The sequence below is a fragment of the Salmo trutta genome, chromosome 14, assembly GCF_901001165.1.
Source record: "Salmo trutta chromosome 14, fSalTru1.1, whole genome shotgun sequence".
NCBI lineage: Eukaryota > Metazoa > Chordata > Actinopteri > Salmoniformes > Salmonidae > Salmo > Salmo trutta.
Genome location: NC_042970.1, coordinates 10,764,982 through 10,788,542, shown reverse-complemented (window position 1 = coordinate 10,788,542; position 23,561 = coordinate 10,764,982). Strand labels below are relative to the sequence as shown.

The following is a 23,561-nucleotide window of genomic DNA, read 5'->3' as shown; positions in this document are numbered from 1 at the left end:
TCAATACCCGGTCCAGCTGGTGGCTGTAATGTACCATTAACATTTAATGCCAACCGCCGTTAAATCCCATCGAAGAAGAAGAATGTCTCTTCAGACTCGTTTTGACTAATGATTTGTCGCATTTTGAATCAGGCACGTACACATCTCAATATTATATAGACCTTATATTAAAAAGCTATCCAAATAGGGCACATGTGCTATTTCCCTAAATTGTGTTATTTTAATAATGTTTATTTAAATGTAGCTACATTTAAAATACGCTAAATTTACCGAGAGAATACAACGCCAAACAGGCATGTTAGTATCCACCTCTGGGGTCCTGCGAGGAGACGTTGCCGCGGAGGATTCTGGTCTTCTTTCTTTCTAGCCTGGGTTCGTAATCTGCAAACATGGGTACGATCATTTTCTATTTTTAACGGAACGGTTACAAAATCTATCAGTGTCTTTTCTATATTGACATGGAATTTGAATGTATTCTTACCCTTTTCGTTATTATCGTGGCAGAACAGGATGTATTTCTAGACATATTCTGAAATGTACCACCAGCCAACTAGCGCGATCTTCGCAACGTGGAGACGGCCATAACATGCCGTCAGTGCTGGCCAGGGCTTCCTTTTCAGTCACCAAACATTTATGTAGCCAGTTACCAGAGTTTGGGTTACAAAGTTATTGAAATGGATGTGCACTCTGCATAAGCAATTTGGTTAAATGTAACTAAATTATTTTCCAATTAACTTAATTGTTAGCTAACTGCTACAGTGCTAACCGCATTTGATGAGGTGTTCATGTCCGGATAATCTTCTGTAGATACCGGTAGTTGGCTGACTGACCAAACAATGTTTTGTTGGACAATACTATTAAGTGAAAAGCTAGCTAACTACCACTTAACTATTTACTTTGTATCCCTTCAGGAAAGTGTCGTGGTCTGCGTACAGCCAGGAAGCTGCGTAACCACCGTCGTGAACAGAGATGGCACGATAAGCAGTACAAAAAGGCCCATCTCGGCACTGCCCTGAAGGCTAACCCCTTCGGAGGCGCTTCCCACGCCAAGGGAATTGTACTTGAGAAAGTGTAAGTACATCACAACTCCTCTGATATCCTCACTAATGATCAGGGCCCGTATTGAGAAAGTGTCTTGTTTGGAGTGCAGATACGGTTTCAGCCCTCCCCCTGTCCATTTAATCTTATTTTCAGAATAATCTGAAAGCCAAAACAGATTCTAGTTCAGCAGCACTGCTACTCTGGGACACATTAATACATGCCCTAATGTCTTCTCTGAATATCAATAATGTGTAATGACATGTTATCCACTATGCCAGTTCCAAATGTTTCTATCCCTGTTTTACAGTGGTGTTGAAGCTAAGCAACCCAACTCCGCCATTAGGAAGTGTGTCAGGGTCCAGCTCATCAAGAACGGCAAGAAGATCACCGCCTTTGTCCCCAATGATGGTTGCTTGAACTTCATCGAGGTAAGAGTTAACTAGTCAGCCTGGCACCCAAGCATTTTTCCAACATAGTGTTTTTTTTTTTGAAATTCAACTACTTTAACATTTTTATTTACATCCACTGTGTTAGGGTCTGATGGATGCAGTTTAGTGTGTAAACTGCACCTGATATCCACTAACAAATGCAAGACTCCCCATAAATAACAGGGCTGTCTACAGTGAGATCAAATGAGCCTAAGTATTTGATGTGCAGCCTGTATATTTTGAATTTAGAAGCACCAGTACGCTTAGAAAACTGTTAAGATTCTAGCTTTAATCCTAATATTGCGTTATTTCTTAATTCCATTCTACTTTTTAGATTTGTGTGTATTGTCTGTTAGATATTTTTGCACAGTTTGAGCAAGGAACACAAGCATGTGTATGCAGCAATAAAATGTGATTTGATACCTCAACTATTTTCCATTGTGCGCCTATTACTTTGTACATGCATTTTTTTCAATTTAGGCGCACGTGCTCCTTGTAAAAACACATCAGCATAGATCCCTGAATAATCTAAGAAAATAATGTGTGTGTATATGTATGCATGTGTATATATTTATTTATATGCATCATTGGAAAAAAATGAGAAATTATTTTATATATATATATAATTTTGACATTTTTCAATGATGCATTTTGTCATGTGTATTCAGCTTGTTTCCCTTGGTCTTTCAGGAAAATGACGAGGTTCTGGTGGCAGGATTCGGTCGTAAGGGACACGCCGTTGGGGATATCCCTGGTGTACGTTTTAAGGTGGTCAAGGTGGCTAATGTCTCCCTGCTGGCCCTCTACAAAGGCAAGAAGGAGAGACCCAGATCTTAGACAGTTCTGATGGGGAAATCAATAAAATGTTTTCACAATATCAGTCGGTTTGTTGAGCATTTTGTTGTAATTTTGATATTATGTTGCAGAGATGGGCAACTCTGGTGGTCCTCGGACGTGTATGTTGTTTTTTGTTCCTTTTCCAAATCACCATGTGATTTAGACCTGGGATACCAGGTGTAGTGTGTGTGTGTGTGCGCCATTGAAAGAATCAGCTGACATCCTGGCCCCAGAGGACTGAAGTTTCCCATCCTGGTTCCTGATCTGAGGGTCTTCTCTGATTCACTTCTACATGTCCAGGTTGACTATTAGAATGACAACTCAAGCGATTTCTTTTTTTTAATCAAGTTAATGTCCTCAAGACATTAGCGCGTGATCGTGCCAGCAGAGCATCAGTGGTGTCGATGTGTTCAGCTCTACCCAAGCTGCCTGTTCTGGCAATTACATCTCCACTTGTTCCATTTGCTGTTTTATTTATAGCTTGTTAGAGGGATTGTAATTGGGTGTCTTGATTGGTCGTAGAGTAGATGCATTTCATCTTCAGTCAAGTTTTGCCTCACTGACATGTCACATGTACCCCTCCGGTAATGAAGAGGACGTATTTCATGCCGTGGAATCATCTGGAACTTACAGGCATGGATGTCAGACAGCTGCCAATAAGAGACAATGTCTTATTTTTCTCAACCATGGTTGGTGCATCTCATTTCCTCATACACTTGCCCAAATTTAGCCACACCTGTCAACATATAATTTACAGTACTTTTTAACCAGTAGAAAAGCTGTCCCAACAGATTGTGATCCTTGTTTTGGTGTGGCGTGCTGTAGCGATTGATTTCAAAGGTGGGAGCATAGATGGCCGGAGCCTTTGTTTTAATAACTATTTTAGTCTTGAGCTTGAAGGATCAGACCGTTGAATATGGCAAGAAGGATCTTAGGACATTTTCCACAATGATACAAATTCCATCTTCCAGAATGTAATATTCTTTCATCCCCATTATTAATAGGATTACATTTTGATGTGTGTGATGCAATGTCCAATAGTCTAGATATATATTGAGACATGCAGTGTTAACCTGAATGACTAATTAATTGGTGTTGGGTTGGAAGAGGATTTGCTGCAGATTATGAAAGTGACATGTTTGGGGGTAATAGAAAGGATATGAAATGGACAGTTTGAATAGAAAAGATCACGTGGACTCGTGGTCAGCTGCTGCTGAAATTATAATTCAGTGGGGAAATTCTTTCATTTCATTTAGTACTTTGTCACAGACAGAAAACATGCTGTCAGATCATTCTTATGTTGTGAGAATCTGTACTTTCCCTAATCCTTTTTATACTGAACAAAAATATAAATGCAATGTGACAATTTCCATGATTTTACAGAGTTACAGTTCATATAAGGACATCAGTCAATTGAAATTTAAAAACTTGAGACATCTGTGGCATTGTGTTGTGTGACAACTGCACAAGAGTGGCCTTTTGTTTCCAGCACAAGATCCACCTGTGTAATGATAATGCTGTTTAATCAGCGTCTTCATATTTTGAGAAAATTACGCTTTTTCTGCATAATCAATACATGATTGAACAGAGTCTTCTGGAATGTAACAAGCAGATTGAATCGCGGGATTCCATCCTAGGGGATGAGTGCAGGTACACAGCTTCTTGCTTCACCCTTGTGAACCTTTAGAAGCACACCAGACACAGATACACAGGTCTGCCCAGATAGTAGGATAGTGATACATGTTATGTTGGTCCTGAGATTGTAAACACTTCTCCAGACATTATAAAGAGGTTCTAAATTATAAAGTCTGTATCTGGAACTCACACCCTCATCATGAGGATGGTGGCACAGCTTTTATGGTGTGACTTTTTTCTTTCCACAGTCAAGATATAACAAATAATGTAAAAATCTTCTCCGCCATAAGAAAAGGTGAGTAGTGAGTGCCGGTTCTGCACTATTGGTTATTTACTGTGTCTCCATAACAGTGTCTCCTTGATAATCCTCTCTGCTTCCTGGTTTGTTGCCAGGTGATGAAGCAGCTCTCCACCAGCTGTCTGTCAGCCAGAGTGCTTTCTCTGAAGTGGACAACAGAGGCTGGATCCCCCTACATGAGGCCGTTAGTCAGAAGAACCAAAATATTCTAGAGGTCACCTTTGCAGGTTTGTATATCTTTGTCTCGTCTAGTACATCCCTACACACAAGGGTCAATTAAATCATGCATTGTTTCGAGAAGATACAAACAATCAAAGGGACGTTAAACACCAAAATAAAAGTTTGTCCGATGTTTTCAAAGCTCGAAAGTACACTGAACCAAGATATAAATGCAACATGCAACAATTTCAAAGTTGTTACTGAGTTAAAGTTAATATAAAGAAATCAGTCAATTGAAATAAATTCATTAGGCCTAATTTATGGATTTCACATGACTGGGCAAGGGCGCAGCCATGGGTGGGCCTGGGAGGAAATAGGCCCACCCACTTGTGTGCCACTGGGGAGCCAGGCCCATCCTCTGGCAACTGCTCTGGTGGACATTCCTGCAGTCAGCATGCCAATTGCACGCTCACTCAAAACTTGAGACATCTGTGGCATTGTGTTGTGTGACAACTGCACAAGAGTGGCCTTTTATTGTCCCCAGCACAAGATCCACCTGTGTAATGATAATGCTGTTTAATCAGCGTCTTCATATTTTGAGAAAATTAAGCTTTTTCTGCATATGGAACATTTCTGGGATATTTTTATTTCAGCTCATGAAACACGGGACCAACACTTTACATGTTGCGTTTACATTTTTGTTCAGTGTACATGGACACATGCAGAAGAATGGCAATCAAAATAAACGTTCTTCCAAAGTCAACATGTTATTTTTGCGACATAAAGTTTGTATGTTAAAACTATAAATAAAATGCATATTTTCGGTTTTTATGTCACTCGTGCCCATGTGCAGATCAAATACACAGCTAGGAACGCAGATTAAGCTATCTACATGTCCTAAATGCTTAAAAAGATTGCTCAGAAAACCAGGTGATCTAATAAGCGTATGCTTACTTAGACTTTTGACCTTACGCAGATTAAGATAAGCAGAGTAAAGTGTTTACATGACTATTGCTGTACTCTGCCTACTGACATAATCAGTTTAATTTTGAATTATTAATGTGCATGTAAACGTTATTTCCACCTAGTGGAGGTGAGGGTCAGATACATGGAAACCGTCAACTAAAGTAACATTGAATTATGGAAAAGTACTAAAACTGAATACACTACATGAAGTCTCTATTTTAAATACTAAATTGTCATATTTTGTGTAAATCATTTGAGAGCTTTAAATCAAATCAATGTCATTTGTCGCATGCGGCAAATACAACTGGTGTAGACTTTATCGTGAAATGCTTGGTTTCGAGCCCTTACCAACAATGCAGAGTTTAAAAATAAAATAGTAACACACAAGGAATAAAATAAAAGACACAAGAATGGACCTATATACAGGAAGTACCAGTACATCCACTTAGCCTAACTTCCTATAAGGTTATCAGGTTCAATAAGAGAGATTGTGGTTGTTGCCAAGAGTGATCTCACGGTTCTCTTTTCTCACAGCATTCCTTCAGAGGAGGCAGAGAGGATAACATTGAATCACTTCAGTGGAGGTGTCTGGTGAGTGATGAGAGATGGGTGATAGTGAGTGACAGGAATCCAGCAGCCTGGGCAGGGCAGCAACCCATCCATCCTCTCCACAGGCGGAAGTCTGGTGACCTTCAAACAACTGGAGTAGTACAGAGAAACAGTTAATGATAACACTCTTCCTGGATGATGCTGTCGGTGAATAATGATGGACAGACACTTCATTACACTGGACGTTATCACATAAGTATGGGTGGTGATTCAATTGTCTTATTTAAAATAATGCACTGAGAATTCACTTAGAAGGTATTGCATGCATTCTTTCCGCTTTCAAAACTGTAAACTGTTCAATTGTGAATCTTAAAAGAAGAATGTTCATGCAAATAGTCTTTCATGCATCTCTTTCTTATTTACTTGCTCTAATCTATGATCTTTATAAAAGCATGAATTCCGTAAATGTGCATCTGTTTGTGTCTATCAGAAGAAACATGCAGGAGCAGGAAAAGTGTGTCAGTGAGTGTCGTTCAGTGTGCCAGAGGTACAGAGAAACCCTGGTCGCTGGTCTGTCTCATGATCAGGTATTTATAGCAGGGGAGGTATAAATAGCCCCAGAATGGAGAAAAACTGATCCCCTTGAAACCACGAAGGACGCCATAGCCACATTACAGCTTGATTACGAAAGGTAAAAGAAAACAAACTGCAACATAGTATAAACCTAGTCTTGGTGTGTTAGATCATATGAAAAGTTAATATAAATGAGTCATGTAGGCCTACACTAAATGTCTACTGTAAGGGGCTTTTCTCTTCAATATGTAAAGAAAAAGTGAAGAATTCTAAAATCCATGAGATTGTTAGCTATAGACCTACAGTCCTTAATTAGATTAAGATTGAAACACTATTACATGTCATTACAAATGCGTCCTTAAAATGGAACATTTGAAACCTGCCATTTCCTGCGCCATGGGTCGTTAAACACATGCATGCTTGACGTATCACAAGGGGTTGTGACTCATGACTTATGTGTTTGCATGGATGCGTTTATGAATATTTTGACCTGGATACCTGTTATTTTGTTACACATGATGCAACATGCCAAATTAAATGAGTCTGTGTAAATTATTGGGCATATCCACCAAACCAACTAAGAGTATTGTTAGGCATAGTAAACAATGTAAACATGGTTGATTGATTGTGAAGGGATGGGCCTGTCACATGCATGCCATGCTATAGGCCATAGGTCATGCCAGGTGATAGTTTGTCTTGTTGAGTTTAGCTGGAGAGATCCCCACTAGAGAGACTGCAAGAGGCCTGGACATGCACTTTGACGAACTAGGAAATGAAGGGGACGACTATGAGGATGTGGACACTCAATACATGATTGAACAGAGTCTTCTGGAATGTAACAAGCAGATTGAATCACGGGATTCCATCCTAGGGGATGAGTGCAGGTACACAGCTTCTTGCTTCACCCTTGTGAACCTTTAGAAGCACACCAGACACAGATACACAGGTCTGCCCAGATAGTAGGATAGTGATACATGTTATGTTGGTCCTGAGATTGTAAACACTTCTCCAGACATTATAAAGAGGTTCTAAATTATAAAGTCTGTATCTGGAACTCACACCCTCATCATGAGGATGGTGGCACAGCTTTTATGGTGTGACTTTTTTCTTTCCACAGTCAAGATATAACAGATAATGTAAAAATCTTCTCCGCCATAAGAAAAGGTGAGTAGTGAGTGCCGGTTCTGCACTATTGGTTATTTACTGTGTCTCCATAACAGTGTCTCCTTGATAATCCTCTCTGCTTCCTGGTTTGTTGCCAGGTGATGAAGCAGCTCTCCGCCAGCTGTCTGTCAGCCAGAGTGCTTTCTCTGAAGTGGACAACAGAGGCTGGATCCCCCTACATGAGGCCGTTAGTCAGAAGAACCAAAATATTCTAGAGGTCACCTTTGCAGGTTTGTATATCTTTGTCTCGTCTAGTACATCCCTACACACAAGGGTCAATTAAATCATGCATTGTTTCGAGAAGATACAAACAATCAAAGGGACATTAAACACCAAAATAAAAGTTTGTCCGATGTTTTCAAAGCTCGAAAGTACACTGAGACAAAATATAAATGCAACATGCAACAATTTCTAAGTTGTTACTGAGTTAAAGTTAATATAAAGAAATCAGTCAATTGAAATAAATTCATTAGGCCTAATCTATGGATTTCACATGACTGGGCAAGGGTGCAGCCATGAGTGGGCCTGGGAGGAAATAGGCCCACCCACTTGTGAGCCACTGGGGAGCCAGGCCCAGCCAATCAGAATTAGTTTTCTCCCACACAAAGGGCTTTATTGAGACAGAAATACTCCTCACCACCCCCTCCTCATACGACCCCGCAGGTGAAGAAGCCGGATGTAGAGGTCCTGGGCTGGCGTGGTTACACGTGGTCAGCAGCTCTGAGGCCGGTTGGACGTACTGCCAATTTCTCTAAAACAATGTTGGAGGCGGATTATGGTAGAGAAATTAACATTAAATTCTCTGGCAACAGCTCTGATGGACATTCCTACAGTCAGCATGCCAATTGCACCCTCCCTCAAAATGTGAGACATCTGTGGCATTGTGTTGGGTGACAAAAATTGCACATTTTAGAGTGGCCTTTTATTGTCCCCAGCACAAGATGCACCTGTGTAATGATCATGCTGTTTAAGCAGCTTCTTGATATGTCACACCTGTCAGGTGGATGGATTATGTTGGCAAAGGAGAAATGCTCACAAACAGGGATGTAAAACAAATTTGTGCAGAAAATTTGGGAGAAAAGCTTTTTTTGCGTATGGAACATTTCTGTGATTTTTATTTCAACTCATTAAATATGGGACCAGCACTTTACATGTTGCATTTATATTTTTGTTCACTATAGTCAAATGTGAACATGAGTTCACGTTTCCTTTCAATGACAAAATAATATTTAAAGTATAATGATAGATCATAAGACTGACTTGATGTACGCCTTGCTCAGCGTCGAGTCAAAATGCAGTGCAATGTCGGACCGACCGGGGAAAGACACCTCTGTTCCTGGCGGTGGAGCAAGGTCTGATAGAGAACGCCACCTTTCTGCTACAGAACCATTCCAGTTCTGACTGCCAGGATGACGAAGAGGACTCACCGCTAGTTATAGGTAAACCTGTCTGCATCCTCTGTTATTAATACACTCAAAAATACTGAAGGTTAGTCTCTCGTGACAGACTCCAGCTCACATGAGATTTGGTTATGGGAATAACTGAATGTAGAGCTGACAGAACAATAGACAGTCCAAATGTAAGCCTATGTAGTCCTGACAATGAGAAGAACTCTAGGACATGTATGATCATTACAGACCTATCCCACTTCTCTCCTTCCATCCAACAGCTATCAGAAACGATCGTCTGGACCTGGCCAAGCTCCTACTGGGGTTCGGTAGCAATGTGAACCTGGAGGGATGTCACAGCAGGACCCCCCTCCATGAGGCTGCCAAGCTGGGACGGGAGGACTTTGTGGAGCTGCTTCTCAGGTCTGGGGCCAACCCAGACGCCAGGTCCGACTATGGGCTCACGCCCCTGGCCCTTGCCGCTCAGTGTGGGCATGTGAAGGTAGTCCAAGCCCTCGTCCAGAAAGGTACAGTAGCCTATGTCAGTGGTTCCTAAACTGTGGGGTGCGCCTGGGTCCCCTCCCCACAAAATTATATAATTATATGTATATACAGTACCAGTCAAAAGTTTGGACACACCTACTCATTCAAGGGTTTTTCTTTATTTTTACTATTTTCTACATTGTAGAATAATAGTGAAGACATCAAAACTATGAAATAACACATATGGAAACATGTAGTAACCAAAAAAGTGTTAAACAAATCAAAATATATTTTAGATTCTTCAAAGTAGCCACCCTTTGCCTTGATGACAGCTTTGCACCCTCTTGGCATTCTCTCAACCAGCTTCATGAGGTAGTCACCTGGATTGCATTTCAATAATAAGGGATGCTTTGTTAAAAGTTAATTTGTGAAATGTCTTTCCTTCTTAATGCGTTCGAGCCAATCAGTTGTGTTGTGACAAGGTAGAGGTGGTATACAGAAGATAGCCCTATTTGGTAAAATACCAAGTCCATATTATGTCAAGAACAGCTCAAATAAGCAAAGAGAAACGACAGTCCATCATTACTTTAAGACATGAAGGTCGGTCAATCCGGAAAATTTCAAGAACTTTTCTTCAAGTGAAGTTGAAAAAAACGTGAAGAGCTATGATGAAACAGTCTCTCATGAGGCCCGCCACAGGAAAGGAAGACCCAGAGTTACCTCTGCTGCAGAGGATAAGTTCATTAGAGTTATCAGCCTCAGAAATAGCAGCCTCTGCTTTACAGAGTTCAAGTAACAGACACATCTCAATATCAACTGTTCAGAAGAGACTGCATGAATCAGGCCTTCATGGTCGAACTGCTACAAAGAAACCACTACTAACGGACACCAATAATAAGAAGAGTATTGCTTGGGCCAAGAAATACAAGCAATGGACATTAGACCGGTGGAAATCTGTCCTTTGGTCTGATGATTCCAAATTTGAGATTTTTGTTCCAACCGCCATGCCTTGTGAGACACAGAGTAGGTGAACGGATGATCTCCGCATGTGTGGTTCCCACCGTGAAGCATGGAAGAGGAGGTGTGGGTGTGCTTTGCTGGTGACACTGTCTGGGATTTATTTAGAATTCAAGGCACACTTAACCAGCATGGCTACCACAGCATTTTGCAGCGATACGCCATCCCACACCTCCAGGCTGTGTAAGGGCTATTTGACCAAGAAGGAGAGTGAGGGAGTGCTGCATCAGATGACCTTGCCTCCACAATCACCCGACCTCAACCCAATTGAGATGGTTTGGGATGAGTTGGACCGCAGAGTGAAGGAAAAGCAGCCAGTAAGTGCTCAGCATATGTGGGAACTCCTTCAAGACCGTTGGAAAAGCATTCCAGGTGAAGCTGGTTGAGAGAATGCCAAGAGTGTGCAACGCTGTCATCAAGGCAAAGGGTGTCTACTTTGAAGAATCTCAAATCTCAAATATATTTAGATTTGTTTAACACTTTTTTGTTTACTACATGATTCCATGTGTGTTATTTCATAGTTTTTGATGTCTTCACTATTATTCTACAATGTAGAAAATAGTAAAAATAAAGAAAATCCCTTGAATGAGTAGGTGTGTCCAAACTTTTGACTGGTACTGTACATGTATATAATTTAGAAATTGGGTAGTTCATCATCAATTCCTCTTGTCATGTTAGTCATTGCATAACTTAGAGAGATATTTATAACTGGTCAGAAATGTCCAGATCAACTAGCCCATGTCAGCTAACGTTTTTTTTTATTTAATTTTTTTAGCCCATAGATATTGTTGTAATTTTTTTGTCACTCAAATATCACGAATACACATTTGACATGGCAAAATGTATAGAATTGCAAGAAAATGTGCTCTAAAACGGCAACATTTTCTTTGCACCCCATGATAAAATGTGTAGAATTGCATGAAATAAGCTATACATCTGCAAAATTCTCTCCACCAACAAGAGGGGTGTGAACAGTTTGTGTCATGAACAGTGCTTCTGCCCATAGAAATAGACGATGTTCCCCAAGTGAAAACGTTTGGGAACACTTGGCTCAATTAGATTATTTTACTTGTACTGTATTAATGTCCCTGTGTCACAAGGTGGAAAAGTGACAGGTCCTATGTCTGGGTTGAGCAGGCAGAGTGAAGAAGAGGCAGACAACAAAAGGGACATTTATTTTCTTAAAGTGGCAATCTGCGGTGGATCTAATAACAAAGCCTATCCCCACCCCTGTTTTAGTAAAAAGCTGAGGGAGTGGCTGTGGAAATTTTATCAAAGTGATATCATTTTAACCACATTTTGAGATGAGGCTATACAGTGTTTGTTTACATTTACTTTGTTTACACATATTGGAGTAAAGCAAGCATATATTTTGGTTCTGATGTGGTACAATTGTTGAACTAAGCTCAGGAGGCATTTCTAAATTATGTTCTTCAAGAATCAATGGTGTACATATCAGATGTAGCAACTGCAGATTGCCCCTTTAAGGCATGTTTTTCCGTTATTTTGTGTTAAACACATTCCAGTTTCTCATTTCTGTTCAATTACTTTTTCCCCATAAATATCATTTTCACTTACTTTTTACTCTTAAAACCAGTCTAGTTAAAATCATGCAAAACATACCAACAAACCAAAGAAATCAAAAGGGCAACAGGAAGGGCCACAGGAAGGGGCACAGGAAGTGGCACAGGAAAGGGTGCAGCCCAGCAGGCAGGCATCCATACTACTTATTCTCATATTAAACGTTCAGCTCAAACCCGTGACCATTTCATCAACAAAATCATCATAGTCTGCATAGGGTCCATCACGCCTCTGCACTGCATCACCCCCTGTGGGAAGCCGCCAGGAAACACAAAACAGGAGGTTGAAATCACATGATCTGTCAATTAACCAATAAAAATGCTTAATTTAGTTGGCATGCAGATAGGTCATACCTGTTACACAAGCACATGCTGTATCTTATGACTTGGGCCTATATAAGGGCGTATAATTGGCATCAACTCGTTTTTGTATGTCATGGACTTTGTTTTTGTTGCTCTGTACAAGCATTACAGATTTGTTGTTGTTTGCTGTTTGTATCAGGGGCCAACGTGGAGTCTATGGCCCAGGATTATGCCACAATCCTATTTGAGGCATCTGCCTCTGGCAACCCTGAGATTATCTCTCTGCTGTTGGAGTATGGAGCTGATGCCAATGTCCCCAAACACACCGGACACCTCCCCATCCACAGAGTCTCCCACAGGGGCCATTTACAGTAGGTGGCACCGGTACTGCACCTTTAACCTTGTCACAGATCTGAGTTTAGTGATTAGAAATCACAATCATATTTCAGAGCTCAGTTGGCCTTTCTCTCTCTCTCTCTCTCTCTCTATTTCTCTCTTTCTCCCTTTCTCTCTTTCTCACTCACTCACTCACTCACTCACTCACTCACTCACTCAGAGCTCTGAAGATCCTGATGCCTGTGACGACCTGTGACGCAGTGTATGAGAGTGGAATGAGCCCCTTACACTCTGCAGCTGCTGGTGGTCACACAAAGTGTCTAAAGGCCCTGCTGAAGGCAGGCTATGACCCTAACTACATGTTGCACCCCTGGGTCCGACGTAACTACGACGACCAGCGGAAGTCTGCCCTGTACTTTGCTGTGTCCAACGATGATGTCCCCTCGGCCAAGCTGCTGCTGGAGGCTGGGGCCATGCCCAACCAGGACCCTGTCAAGTGCCTACAGGTCAGGCCTCATATTCACAAAGTCTTAGAGTAGGAATGCTGATCTAGGATTTTAGATCATAATGGATAAGATTATATGGACAAGGGAAACCTGATCCTAGATCAGCACTCCTACTCTGAGACACTTTTTGAAAACGGCCCTCGTGGCTTTTTGTCAAATACCCTGATGACGTCAACACGCAGAAACTCGTTTTTCTCAATCAATTTAGCACATTTTTCAGATGTAAGTGGTAAGTTTTAAAAACTCTTAAGTACTAAACTGATAACACTTGTAATTTCCCCTATCTTATATTCAGAACCTTTGATTGTGCATTGATTGGGGTTTCACACATCTTTCACCCCTGAGTCATTCATGCAAAATCTTAAGTTTTCTGTGAAATACCATGAGCATTTTTTGTTTAGTCCCCAATACATCAGATAATGACAAGCTCACCATTTAGTCATTTTAACTACCATTTAATCCAATAGCAAAAAATACAAGATACAAATGTCTAAACTTCTCTTTTTGACGTGCTGAATAGAAACATTAGTAGATGGTAAATATCATTTTCCATACATTATTTAACAAAAACTTGACATGTAATCAAAAGAAAGTATAATTTCTGTCGAATGGCAGGTTATGAGCAAGTTGAGAAATATGTCAGTCTTACAGTTTCATTATCTTTATACAGTACATACTCAGGGTAAATCATCAGAAATAGGGATATTGTGAAGTAGTTGGCTCCTGTAAAAATGTAGCACGTGTTGTATGCCATTTCTGCCCCATGCGACATTATACAAGATCACCTTTTCTACATGACTTTGTCGACTGATACAGTATCACCTGTCAATGTAATTCACATAATGAGTGGAATATATTGTTATATGTACAACCCAGGTATTTCAGCAGTGCATTGTGTACGCTACACTATAATTACAAATGGTAGAACATAGTGACTCTTCCCACTTTGTCCTATTAAAGCACACTGGCTGATGGAGAATGATGATGTAATATTTACAGCCACATCCATATACAGTGCCTTCGGACAAGTATTCAGACCCCTTTACCTTTTCCACATTATTGTTACGTTACAGACATATTCTTACGATACACTGTCCTTTTCTCAGCACATATCAAAGCTGCAGGCTAAAGTTAAATCTAGACTTGGTTTCCTCTATCATAATCGCTCCTCTTTCACCCCAGCTGCCAAACTAACCCCGATTCAGATGACCATCCTACCCATGCTAGATTACGGAGATGTAATTTATAGATCGGCAGGTAAGGGTGCTCTCGAGCAGCTAGATGTTCTTTACCATTCGGCCATCAGATTTGCCACCAATGCTCCTTATAGGACACATCACTGCGCTCTGTACTCCTCTGTAAACAACAAAATGGCGCCGGAGGAGATGGCTGCCGTTTTACGGTCTCCTAACCAATTATGTGTTTTTTTTCGCGATATTTGTAAATTATTTTGTACATAATGTTTCTGCAACCATATCTTACGGCAGAAAAGAGCTTATAGATATCAGGACAAAGATCACTCACCTCGGATTAGACGAAGATTCTTTCAACAACAACAACAACAGCAGCAGTAAGCAGGACTCACACGATATTCTCCAAACACCCCACAGGGCAGACATCCCAATTATTCGCAAAAGGAAGCGACGCAGAGGAAGAAGAGCCGGATGCCTCGTCCGGACCCGCAGAAGGCAACTAGGAAAGCTGCCGTTACCGTCAATATTACTCGCCAACGTGCAATCATTGGACAATAAACTAGACGAGGTACGATCACGAATATCCTACCAACGGGACATCAAAAACTGTAATATCCTATGTTTCATGGAATCGTGGCTGAATGACAACATGGATATTCAGCTAGCGGGATTCACGCTGCACCGGCAGGATAGAACAGCACACTCCGGTAAGACGAGGGGGGGGGTCGGTCTGTGCATATTTGTAAACAACAGCAGGTGCACGGAATCTAAGGAAGTCTCTAGATTTTGCTCGCCTGAAGTAGAGTATATTGTGATAAATTGCAGGCCACACTACTTGCCTAGAGAGACTTTTCGTGGCTGTTTATTTACCACCGCAGACAGATGCCGGCACTAAGACCGCACTCAGCCAGCTGTATAAGGAAATGAGCAAACAGGAAACCACTGACCCAGAGGCGGCGCTCCTAGTGGCCGGAGACTTTAAGGCAGGGAAACTTAAATCAGTTCAACCAAATCTCTATCAACATGTTAAATGTGCAACCAGAGGGAAAAAAAATTCTAGATCAACTGTACTCCACACACAGAGACGCGTACAAAGCTCTCCCTCGCCCTCCATTTGGTAAATCCGACCACAACTCTATCCTCCTGATTCCTGATTACAAGCAAAAATTAAAGCAGGAAGCACCAGTGACTCGGTCTATAAAACAAATGGTCAGATGAAGCAGATGCTAAACTACAGGACTGTTTTGCTATCACAGACTGGAACATGTTCCGGGATTCTTCCGATGACATTGAGGAATACACCACATCAGTCACTGGCTTTATCAATAAGTGCATTGAGGACGTCGTCCCCACAGTGACTGTACGTACATACCCCAACCAGAAGCCATGGATTACAGGCAACATTTGCACTGAGCTAAAGAGTAGAGCTGCCGCTTTCAAGGTGCGGGACTCTAACCCGGAAGCTTACAAGAAATCCCGCTATGCCCTGCGATGAACCATCAAACAGGCAAAGCGTCAATACAGGGCTAAGATTGAATCATACTACACCAGCTCCGACGCTCGTCGGATGTGGCAGGGCTTGCAAACTATTACAGACTACAAAGGGAAGCACAGCTGCGAGCTGCCCAGTGACACGAGCCTACCAGACGAGCTAAATCACTTCTATGCTCGCTTCGAGGCAAGTAACACTGAGGCATGCATGAGAGCATCAGCTGTTCCGGACAACTGTGTGATCACGCTCTCCGTAGCCGACATGAGTAAGACCTTTAAACAGGTCAACATTCACAAGGCTGCGGGGCCAGACGGATTACCAGGACGTGTGCTCCGGGCATGTGCTGACCAACTGGCAGTTGTCTTCACTGACATTTTCAACATGTCCCTGATTGAGTCTGTAATACCAACATGCTTCAAGCAGACCACCATAGTCCCTGTGCCCAAGAACACAAAGGCAAGCTGCCTAAATGACTACAGACTCGTAGCACTCACGTACGTAGCCATGAAGTGATTTGAAAGGCTGGTAATGGCTCACAACACCATTATCCCAGAATCCCTAGACCCACTCCAATTTGCATACCGCCCAAACAGATCCACAGGTGATGCGATCTCTATTGCACTCCACACTGCCCTTTCCCAACTGGACAAAAGGAACACCTATGTGAGAATGCTATTCATTGACTACAGCTCAGCGTTCAACACCATAGTACCCTGAAAGCTCATCACTAAGCTAAGGAACCTGGGACTAAACACCTCCCTCTGCAACTGGATCCTGGACTTCCTGACGGGCCGCCCCCAGGTGGTGAGGGTAGGTAGCAACACATCTCCCACGCTGATCCTCAACACTGGAGCCCCCCAGAGGTGCGTGCTCAGTCCCCCCCGTACTCCCTGTTCACCCACGACTGCATGGCCAGGCAATACTCCAACACCATCATTAAGTTTGCTGACGACACAAAAGTGGTAGGCCTGATCACTGACAACGACGAGACAGCCTACAGGGAGGAGGTCAGAGATCTGGCCGGGTGGTGCCAGAATAACAACCTAACGTAACCAAGACTAAGGAGATGATTGTGGACTGCAGGAAAAGGAGCACCGAACACGTGCCCATTCTCATCGACGGGGCTGTAGTGGAGCAGGTTGAGAGCTTCAAATTCCTTGGTGTCCACATCAACAACAAATTAGAATGGTCCAAACACACCAAGAAAGTCGTGAAGAGGGCACGACAAAGCCTATTCCCCCTCAGGAAACTAAAAAGATTTGGCATGGGCCCTGAGATCCTCAAAAGGTTCAACAGCTGCAACATCGAGAGCATCCTGACCGGTTGCATCACTGCCTGGTACAGCAACTGCTCGGCCTCCCACAAGGCACTTCAGAGGGTAGTGCGTACGGCCCAGTACATCACTGGGGCTAAGCGGCCTGCCATCCAGGACCTCTACACCAGGCGGTGTCAGAGGAAGGTCCTAAAAATTGTCAAAGACCCCAGCCACCCCAGTCATAGACTGTCCTATCTACTACCGCATGGCAAGCGGTACCGGAGTGCCAAGTCGAGGACAAAAAGGCTTCTCAACAGTTTTTACCCCCAAGCCATAAGACTCCTGAACAGGTAACCAAATGGTTACCCGGACTATTTGCATTGTGTGCCCCCCCCCACTACTCTTTGTTTATCTTATATGCAAAGTCACTTTAACTATACATTCATGTACCTCAATTGACCTGACCAACCAGTGCACCCGCACATTGGCTAACTGGGCTATCTGCACTGTGTCCCACCACCCGCCAACCCCTCTTTTTACACTACTGCTACTCTCTGTTCATCATATATGCATAGTCACTTTAACCATACCCACATGTACATACTACCTCAATAAGCCTGACTAACCGGCGTCTGTATATAGCCTTGCTAATCTTATTTTCAAATGTCTTTTTACTGTTGTTTTATTTCTTTACTTACCTACACACACAAACATACCTTTTTTTCCGCACTATTGGTTAGAGCCTGTAAGTAAGCATTTCACTGTAAGGTCTACACCTGTTGTATTCGGCGCACGTGACAAATAAACTTTGATTTGATTTAAACTGGTTATCTCTATATACCCGTCGCAAGACCCACTGGTTGATGCTTATAAATAAAAACCTCTTAGGCCTGAGATATCTACTGCAGCCCTCATCCTCCACAACACCCGTTCTGCCAGTCACATTCTGTTAAAAGTCCCCAAAGCACACACATCCCTGAGTCGCTCGTCTTTTCAGTTCGCTGCAGCTAGCGACTGTAACAAGCTGAAACAAACACTCAAACTGGACAGTTTTATCTCAATCTCTTCATTCAAAGACTCAATCATGGACACTCTTACTGACAGTTGTGGCTGCTTTGCGTGATGTATTGCTGTCTCTTCCTTCTTGCCCTTTGTGCTGTTGCCTGTGCCCAATAATGTTGTGTTGCTACCATGTTGTCATGTGTTGCTGCCATGCTATGTTGTCTTAGGTCTCTCTTTATGTAGTGTTGTGTTGTCTCTCTTGTCATGATGTGTGTTTTGTCCTATATATATTTTTTTTTATTATTATTTTTTTTATCCCAGCCCCCGTCCCCGCAGGAGGCCTTTTGCCATTTGGTAGGCCGTCATTGTAAGTTAGAATTTGTTCTTAACTGACTTGCCTAGTTAAATAACGGTGAAATATATATTTTTATTATTATTATTATTATTTTTCCTCCCCAATTTCGATCTTGTCTCATCGCTGCAACTTCCCAACAGGTTCGGGAGGCGAAGGTCGAGTCATGCGTCCTCCGAAACATGACCCGCCTAACCGCGCTTCTTAACACCCACCCGCACCAATGTGTCTGAGGAAACACTGTTCAACTGATGAACAAAGTCAGCCGCTCTATGGGACTCCCGATCACAGCCGGTTGTGATACAGGCCGGGATCGAACCCGGTTACTATATGATTCCATATATGTTATTTCATAGTTTTGATGTCTTCACTATTATTCTATTATTCAATGTATAAAATAGTAAAAATAAAGAAAAACCCTGGAATGAGTAGGTGTGTCCAAACTTTTGACTGGTACTGTAAATATTTAGACCCTTTGCTATCAGATTTGAAATTGAGCTCAGGTGCATCCTGTTTCCATTGATCATCCTTGAGATGTTTCTACAACTTGATGGAGGTGGAGTCCACCTGTGGTAAATTCAATTGATTGGACATGATTTCAAAAGACACACAACTGTCTATATAAGGTCCCACAGTTGACAGTGCATGTCAGCAAACACCAAGCCTTGAGGTCGAAGGAATTGTCCAGAGAGCTCTGAGACAGGATTGTATCGAGGCACAGATCTGGGGAAGGGTACCAAAACATTTCTGCAGCTTTAAAGGTCCCCAAGAACACAATGGCCTCCATCATTCTTAAATGGAAGAAGTTTGGAACCATCAAGACCCTTGCTAGAGCTGGCCGCCCGGCCAAACTGAGAAATCGGGGGAAAAGGGCCTTGGTCAGATAGGTGACCAAGAACCCAATGGTCACTCTGACAGAGCTCGAAAGTTCCTCTGTGGAGATAGGAGACCATTCCAGAAGGACAACCATCTCTGCAGCACTTCACCAATTAGGCCTTTATGGTAGCGTGGCCAGATGGAAGCCACTCCTCAGTAAAAGGTACATGACAGCCCGCTATAAGTTTGCCAAAAGGTACCTAAAGTCTCTCAGACCATGGGAGACAAGATTATCTGGTCTGATGAAACAAAGATTGAACTCTTTGGCCTGAATACCAAGCGTCACGTCTGGAGGAAACCTGGCACCATCACTACGGTGAAGCATGGTGGTGGCAGCATAATGCTATGGGATGTTTTTCAGCGGCAGGGACTGGGGAATAGTCAGTATCGAGGCAAAGATGAACGGAGCAAAGTACAGTAGAGTTGATGAAAACCTGCTCCAGAGCGCTCAGGACCTCAGACTGGGGCGAAGGTTCACCTTTGTCCAACAGGACAATGACCCTAAGCACTCAGCCAAGAAACGCAGGAGTGGATTCGAGACAAGTCTCTGAATGTCCTTGAGTGGCCCAGACAGAGCCCCGACTTGAACCCAATCGAACATCTCTGGAGAGACCTGAAAAGAGCTGTACAGCAACGCTCCCCATCCAACCTGACAGAGCTTGAGAGGATCTGCAGAGAAGAATGAGAAACTCCCCAAATACAGGTGTACCAAGCTTGTTGTACTGAGTAAAGGGTCTGAATACTTAGTGTATGTAAATACGATATTTCAGGGTTTTTTTTATATAAAATTGCAAAAATTTATAAAAAACATGTTTTACTTTGTCATTATGGGGTGTTGTGTGTAGATTGATGAGGGGGGAAAACAATTTAACACATTTTAGAATAAGGCTGTTACCTAACAAAATGTGGAAAAAGTCAAGGGGTCTGAATATTTTCCGATGCCTTAATTTCTCAGAACAAGAATAGACCTGACGAGTTTCAGAAGAAAGTTCTTTGTTTCTGGCCATTTGAGCCTGTAATCAAACCCACAAATGCTGATGCTCCAGATACTCAACTAGTCTAAAGGACAGTTTTATTGCTTCTTTAATCAGAACAACAGTTTTCAGCTGTGCTAACATAATTGCAAAATGGTTTTCTAATGATTTAAAATGATAAACTTCGATTAGCTAGCACAATGTGCCATTGGAACACAGGAGTGATGGTTGCTGATAATGGGCCTCTGTACACCTATGTAGATATTCCATAAAACATCTGCCGTTTCCAGCTACAATAGTCATTTACAACATTAACAATGTCTACACTGTATTTATGATAAATTTGATGTTATTTTAATGGACACATTTTTTTGGCTTTTCATTCAAAAACAAGGACATTTCTAAGTGACCGCAAACTTTTGAACGGTAGTGTAAGTTTACTAGGCACTACATCATTTTGGTTCAGTAGTTATCAGTTTTGAGCAGTTTTATTAAGTGATAATTAATTGTATTGTTAACAAATGACAAGTGTAATAAAAAGCGTGAGCAGGTGCACACTCAGAGAAAATTATTTAGTGTAGAGGTGCTGACTAACGGTGAAGCTATGAAAACAAAGAGTCGCACACTCCATATATATATATATAAATAACCTCCCAGTAATTTATTGGGTAAAAAAACACCAATGTTTCGACATCACTGTGCCTTCTTCAGGGTAATGTTTTGAATGTGAACAAATTACAAGAAAATCATATCAAAAATATAATTAATATTGCATTTTGAAAAGCAGATACATTGATTGAATATGTATCCAAATTGAAAGAGTGATATGGTGCAGTGAACATGTGCCTTTGTGAATGTGTTTGTTGTACTCAGTCAATTGAAAATACTCTTAGTGTTTTCGAACATGAACCATTATGATGATCTGTTTTGATTGTTGTGCATATAATTGTGAAAATGTACCACATACTTGTGAAAGTTACACAAAAAAACTGTAATAAAGTAGTGGATTCACCTAGGTATGAAAGAAAGGTGCACTTATCAACACACAGCAACACACACTTTTTTTCCCCTCCTGCAGGTGGCTCTGAGGTCGGGTAACCTGGAAATGATCTACGTCCTGCTGAGGTTTGGAGCCAACGTCAACTACTTCTCCCGCATCAATACCACCCACTTCCCCTCCGCGCTGCAGTACGCCTTGAAGGACGAGGTTGTCCTGCGCTTGCTTTGTAACTATGGCTACGATGTCCAACGCTGCTTCGAGTGCAACTACGGTGAAGCGTCCCATGTTCCTGATGACTATGAGGGCTGGACAAATACGGTCATCAACGACTCCATGGTAAGGGGGATATTGGTAGGGTGAATAGGTCCAGGGGTTTCTCTCTGGTCAGGTTATGTGGCTAAGTATTATTCTTTAGTTCCTTAAAGCTAGAATATAAAGTTGCAACATCCATTTTTGGACATGTAAATGAATGATATGTACCCATTGATTCTTGAAGAATAAACTTATAAATGTCTCATGAGTTTAGGTACCCCATCCGAACCCCAAATACACTTTATCGTTTGAATTCAGGATTCTAGCTTTAAAACGTTAGGCTCCTAATATGCTTATAACAAGTTAGAACGCATTAAGTAATAACTGCAGGCTTTTAGTAAAGTGTTACCTAAAACTGTTATGTGCTTCCTTGCAGTTTTGCGAGGTTATCTCAGTGTACTGGTTGAAAGAACACTCGGGACACGTGGTGCGTATCATGATGGATTACGTCGATCACGTGACCTTCTGCTCGAAACTAAAGGCTGTCCTGATGGAACAAAAGCAGTGGCCTGATATCTGCAAAGTTCAAGGTTGGTGGATAAACAAAACAAAACTAGGTGGACAAAACATGTGTGCTGTTAACCATTCAATGGGAAAACAGTTATGTTTTCATAGAAGGCATAGATTGTCCATGACTATGATTATGTTGAGGACCTGGAGTTTTTCCTGAGCATGCGACCTGACCATGGTAAAAATCTGGCCCCTAATTATTGGCTATAATTACTGGAACCTAAATATGTCACTCAGATAGTTGATGAACTAGGCCTACTTGACAGTCTATGTAATTGACTAGCTTGTGTCTGACTGTGTCTATCATCATCATAATCATCATCCCTCCCCACAGAGAACGCTCGCTGTCTTCAGCATCTCTGTCGTCTGAAGATCCGTAGCTGTCTGGGCCGACTGCGTCTCAGGGCCCCAGTGTTCAGGCATTTCCTGCCTCTACCCAACCGGCTCAAAGATTACATCCTGTACCGGGAATATGATCTCTTCAGCCAGAAGATCCAAGTGGGCTGACAGGAAGAAGTACATGGAGGATGAGCGAAGAAGATAGGCCTACATTAACAATTAGTCAGTGACTCAGCGATGCTATTAGTCAGAGTTCTTTTACTCTCAGGGGTGCTGTCTCTTAGGGCCAGGGTGCCCGATGTCGAAATCTTTGAGTATTTTTTTTGGGGGGGGGGGGGGCACATCGAAGATGATTTGTTCATTGTGCCTATAGCCCCCTAGCTCTACTGTAATTCAAGCCTGGCTATTAGTCTGTCAGGCAGACGAGCTGAGCTCACTCACATCAGGTTAAAAGAGTTTACTGTTATCAAGTGGAATTTGCTGCTTTTCACCTAAAAATGAGGGTGGGGCAGGGGGGATTGAAGACTTTTGGTGTGTTTCAGCATAAAATAAAACCTCTCTTTTTTTTGTCAAGTTTCATTGTCTTAAAATTTATCAGAGCTACATACAATGTAAAACATTAAGAACACCTACTCTTTCCACGCCATAGACTGACCAGGTGAAAGCTATGATCCCTTATTGATGTCACTTGTTAAATCCACTTCAATCAGTGTAGATGAAGGGGAGGAGACAGGTTAAATAATGATTTTTAAGCTTTGAGACATGGATTGTGTATGTGTGCCGTTCAGAGGATGAATAGGCAAGACAAAATATTTAAGTGCCTTTGAACCGGGTATGGCAGTAGGTGCCAAGTGTAACCGATGTGAAATGGCTAGTTAGTTAGCGGTGGTGCGCGCTAATAGCGTTTCAGTCGGTGACGTCACTCGCTCTGAGACTTGAAGTAGGGTTTCCCCTTGCTTTGCAAGGGCCGTGGCTCTTGTGGCGCGATGGGCA

General features: G+C 42.1%; 2 protein-coding genes across 2 annotated transcripts; both read left to right on the top strand.

Annotated features, from left to right (window-relative positions):
• Nucleotides 1-294: 294 nt before the first annotated feature.
• LOC115207385 (40S ribosomal protein S23) lies at nucleotides 295-2,349 on the top strand. The gene is made up of 4 exons (XM_029774425.1): nucleotides 295-393; nucleotides 912-1,071; nucleotides 1,349-1,469; nucleotides 2,160-2,349. The coding sequence occupies exons 1-4, from the start codon at nucleotides 390-392 to the stop codon at nucleotides 2,304-2,306; spliced, it is 432 nt and encodes a 143-aa protein (XP_029630285.1). The 5' UTR covers nucleotides 295-389; the 3' UTR covers nucleotides 2,307-2,349.
• Nucleotides 2,350-3,848: 1,499 nt separating this feature from the next.
• asb14a (ankyrin repeat and SOCS box containing 14a) lies at nucleotides 3,849-23,141 on the top strand. The gene is made up of 13 exons (XM_029774424.1): nucleotides 3,849-3,956; nucleotides 4,190-4,466; nucleotides 5,899-6,604; nucleotides 7,196-7,370; nucleotides 7,604-7,650; nucleotides 7,749-7,880; nucleotides 8,931-9,089; nucleotides 9,320-9,565; nucleotides 12,621-12,792; nucleotides 12,978-13,263; nucleotides 21,486-21,743; nucleotides 22,096-22,249; nucleotides 22,564-23,141. Exons 4-13 carry the CDS (start codon nucleotides 7,237-7,239, stop codon nucleotides 22,734-22,736), a joined length of 1,761 nt encoding a protein of 586 aa, XP_029630284.1. The 5' UTR covers nucleotides 3,849-3,956; nucleotides 4,190-4,466; nucleotides 5,899-6,604; nucleotides 7,196-7,236; the 3' UTR covers nucleotides 22,737-23,141.
• Nucleotides 23,142-23,561: the final 420 nt, after the last annotated feature.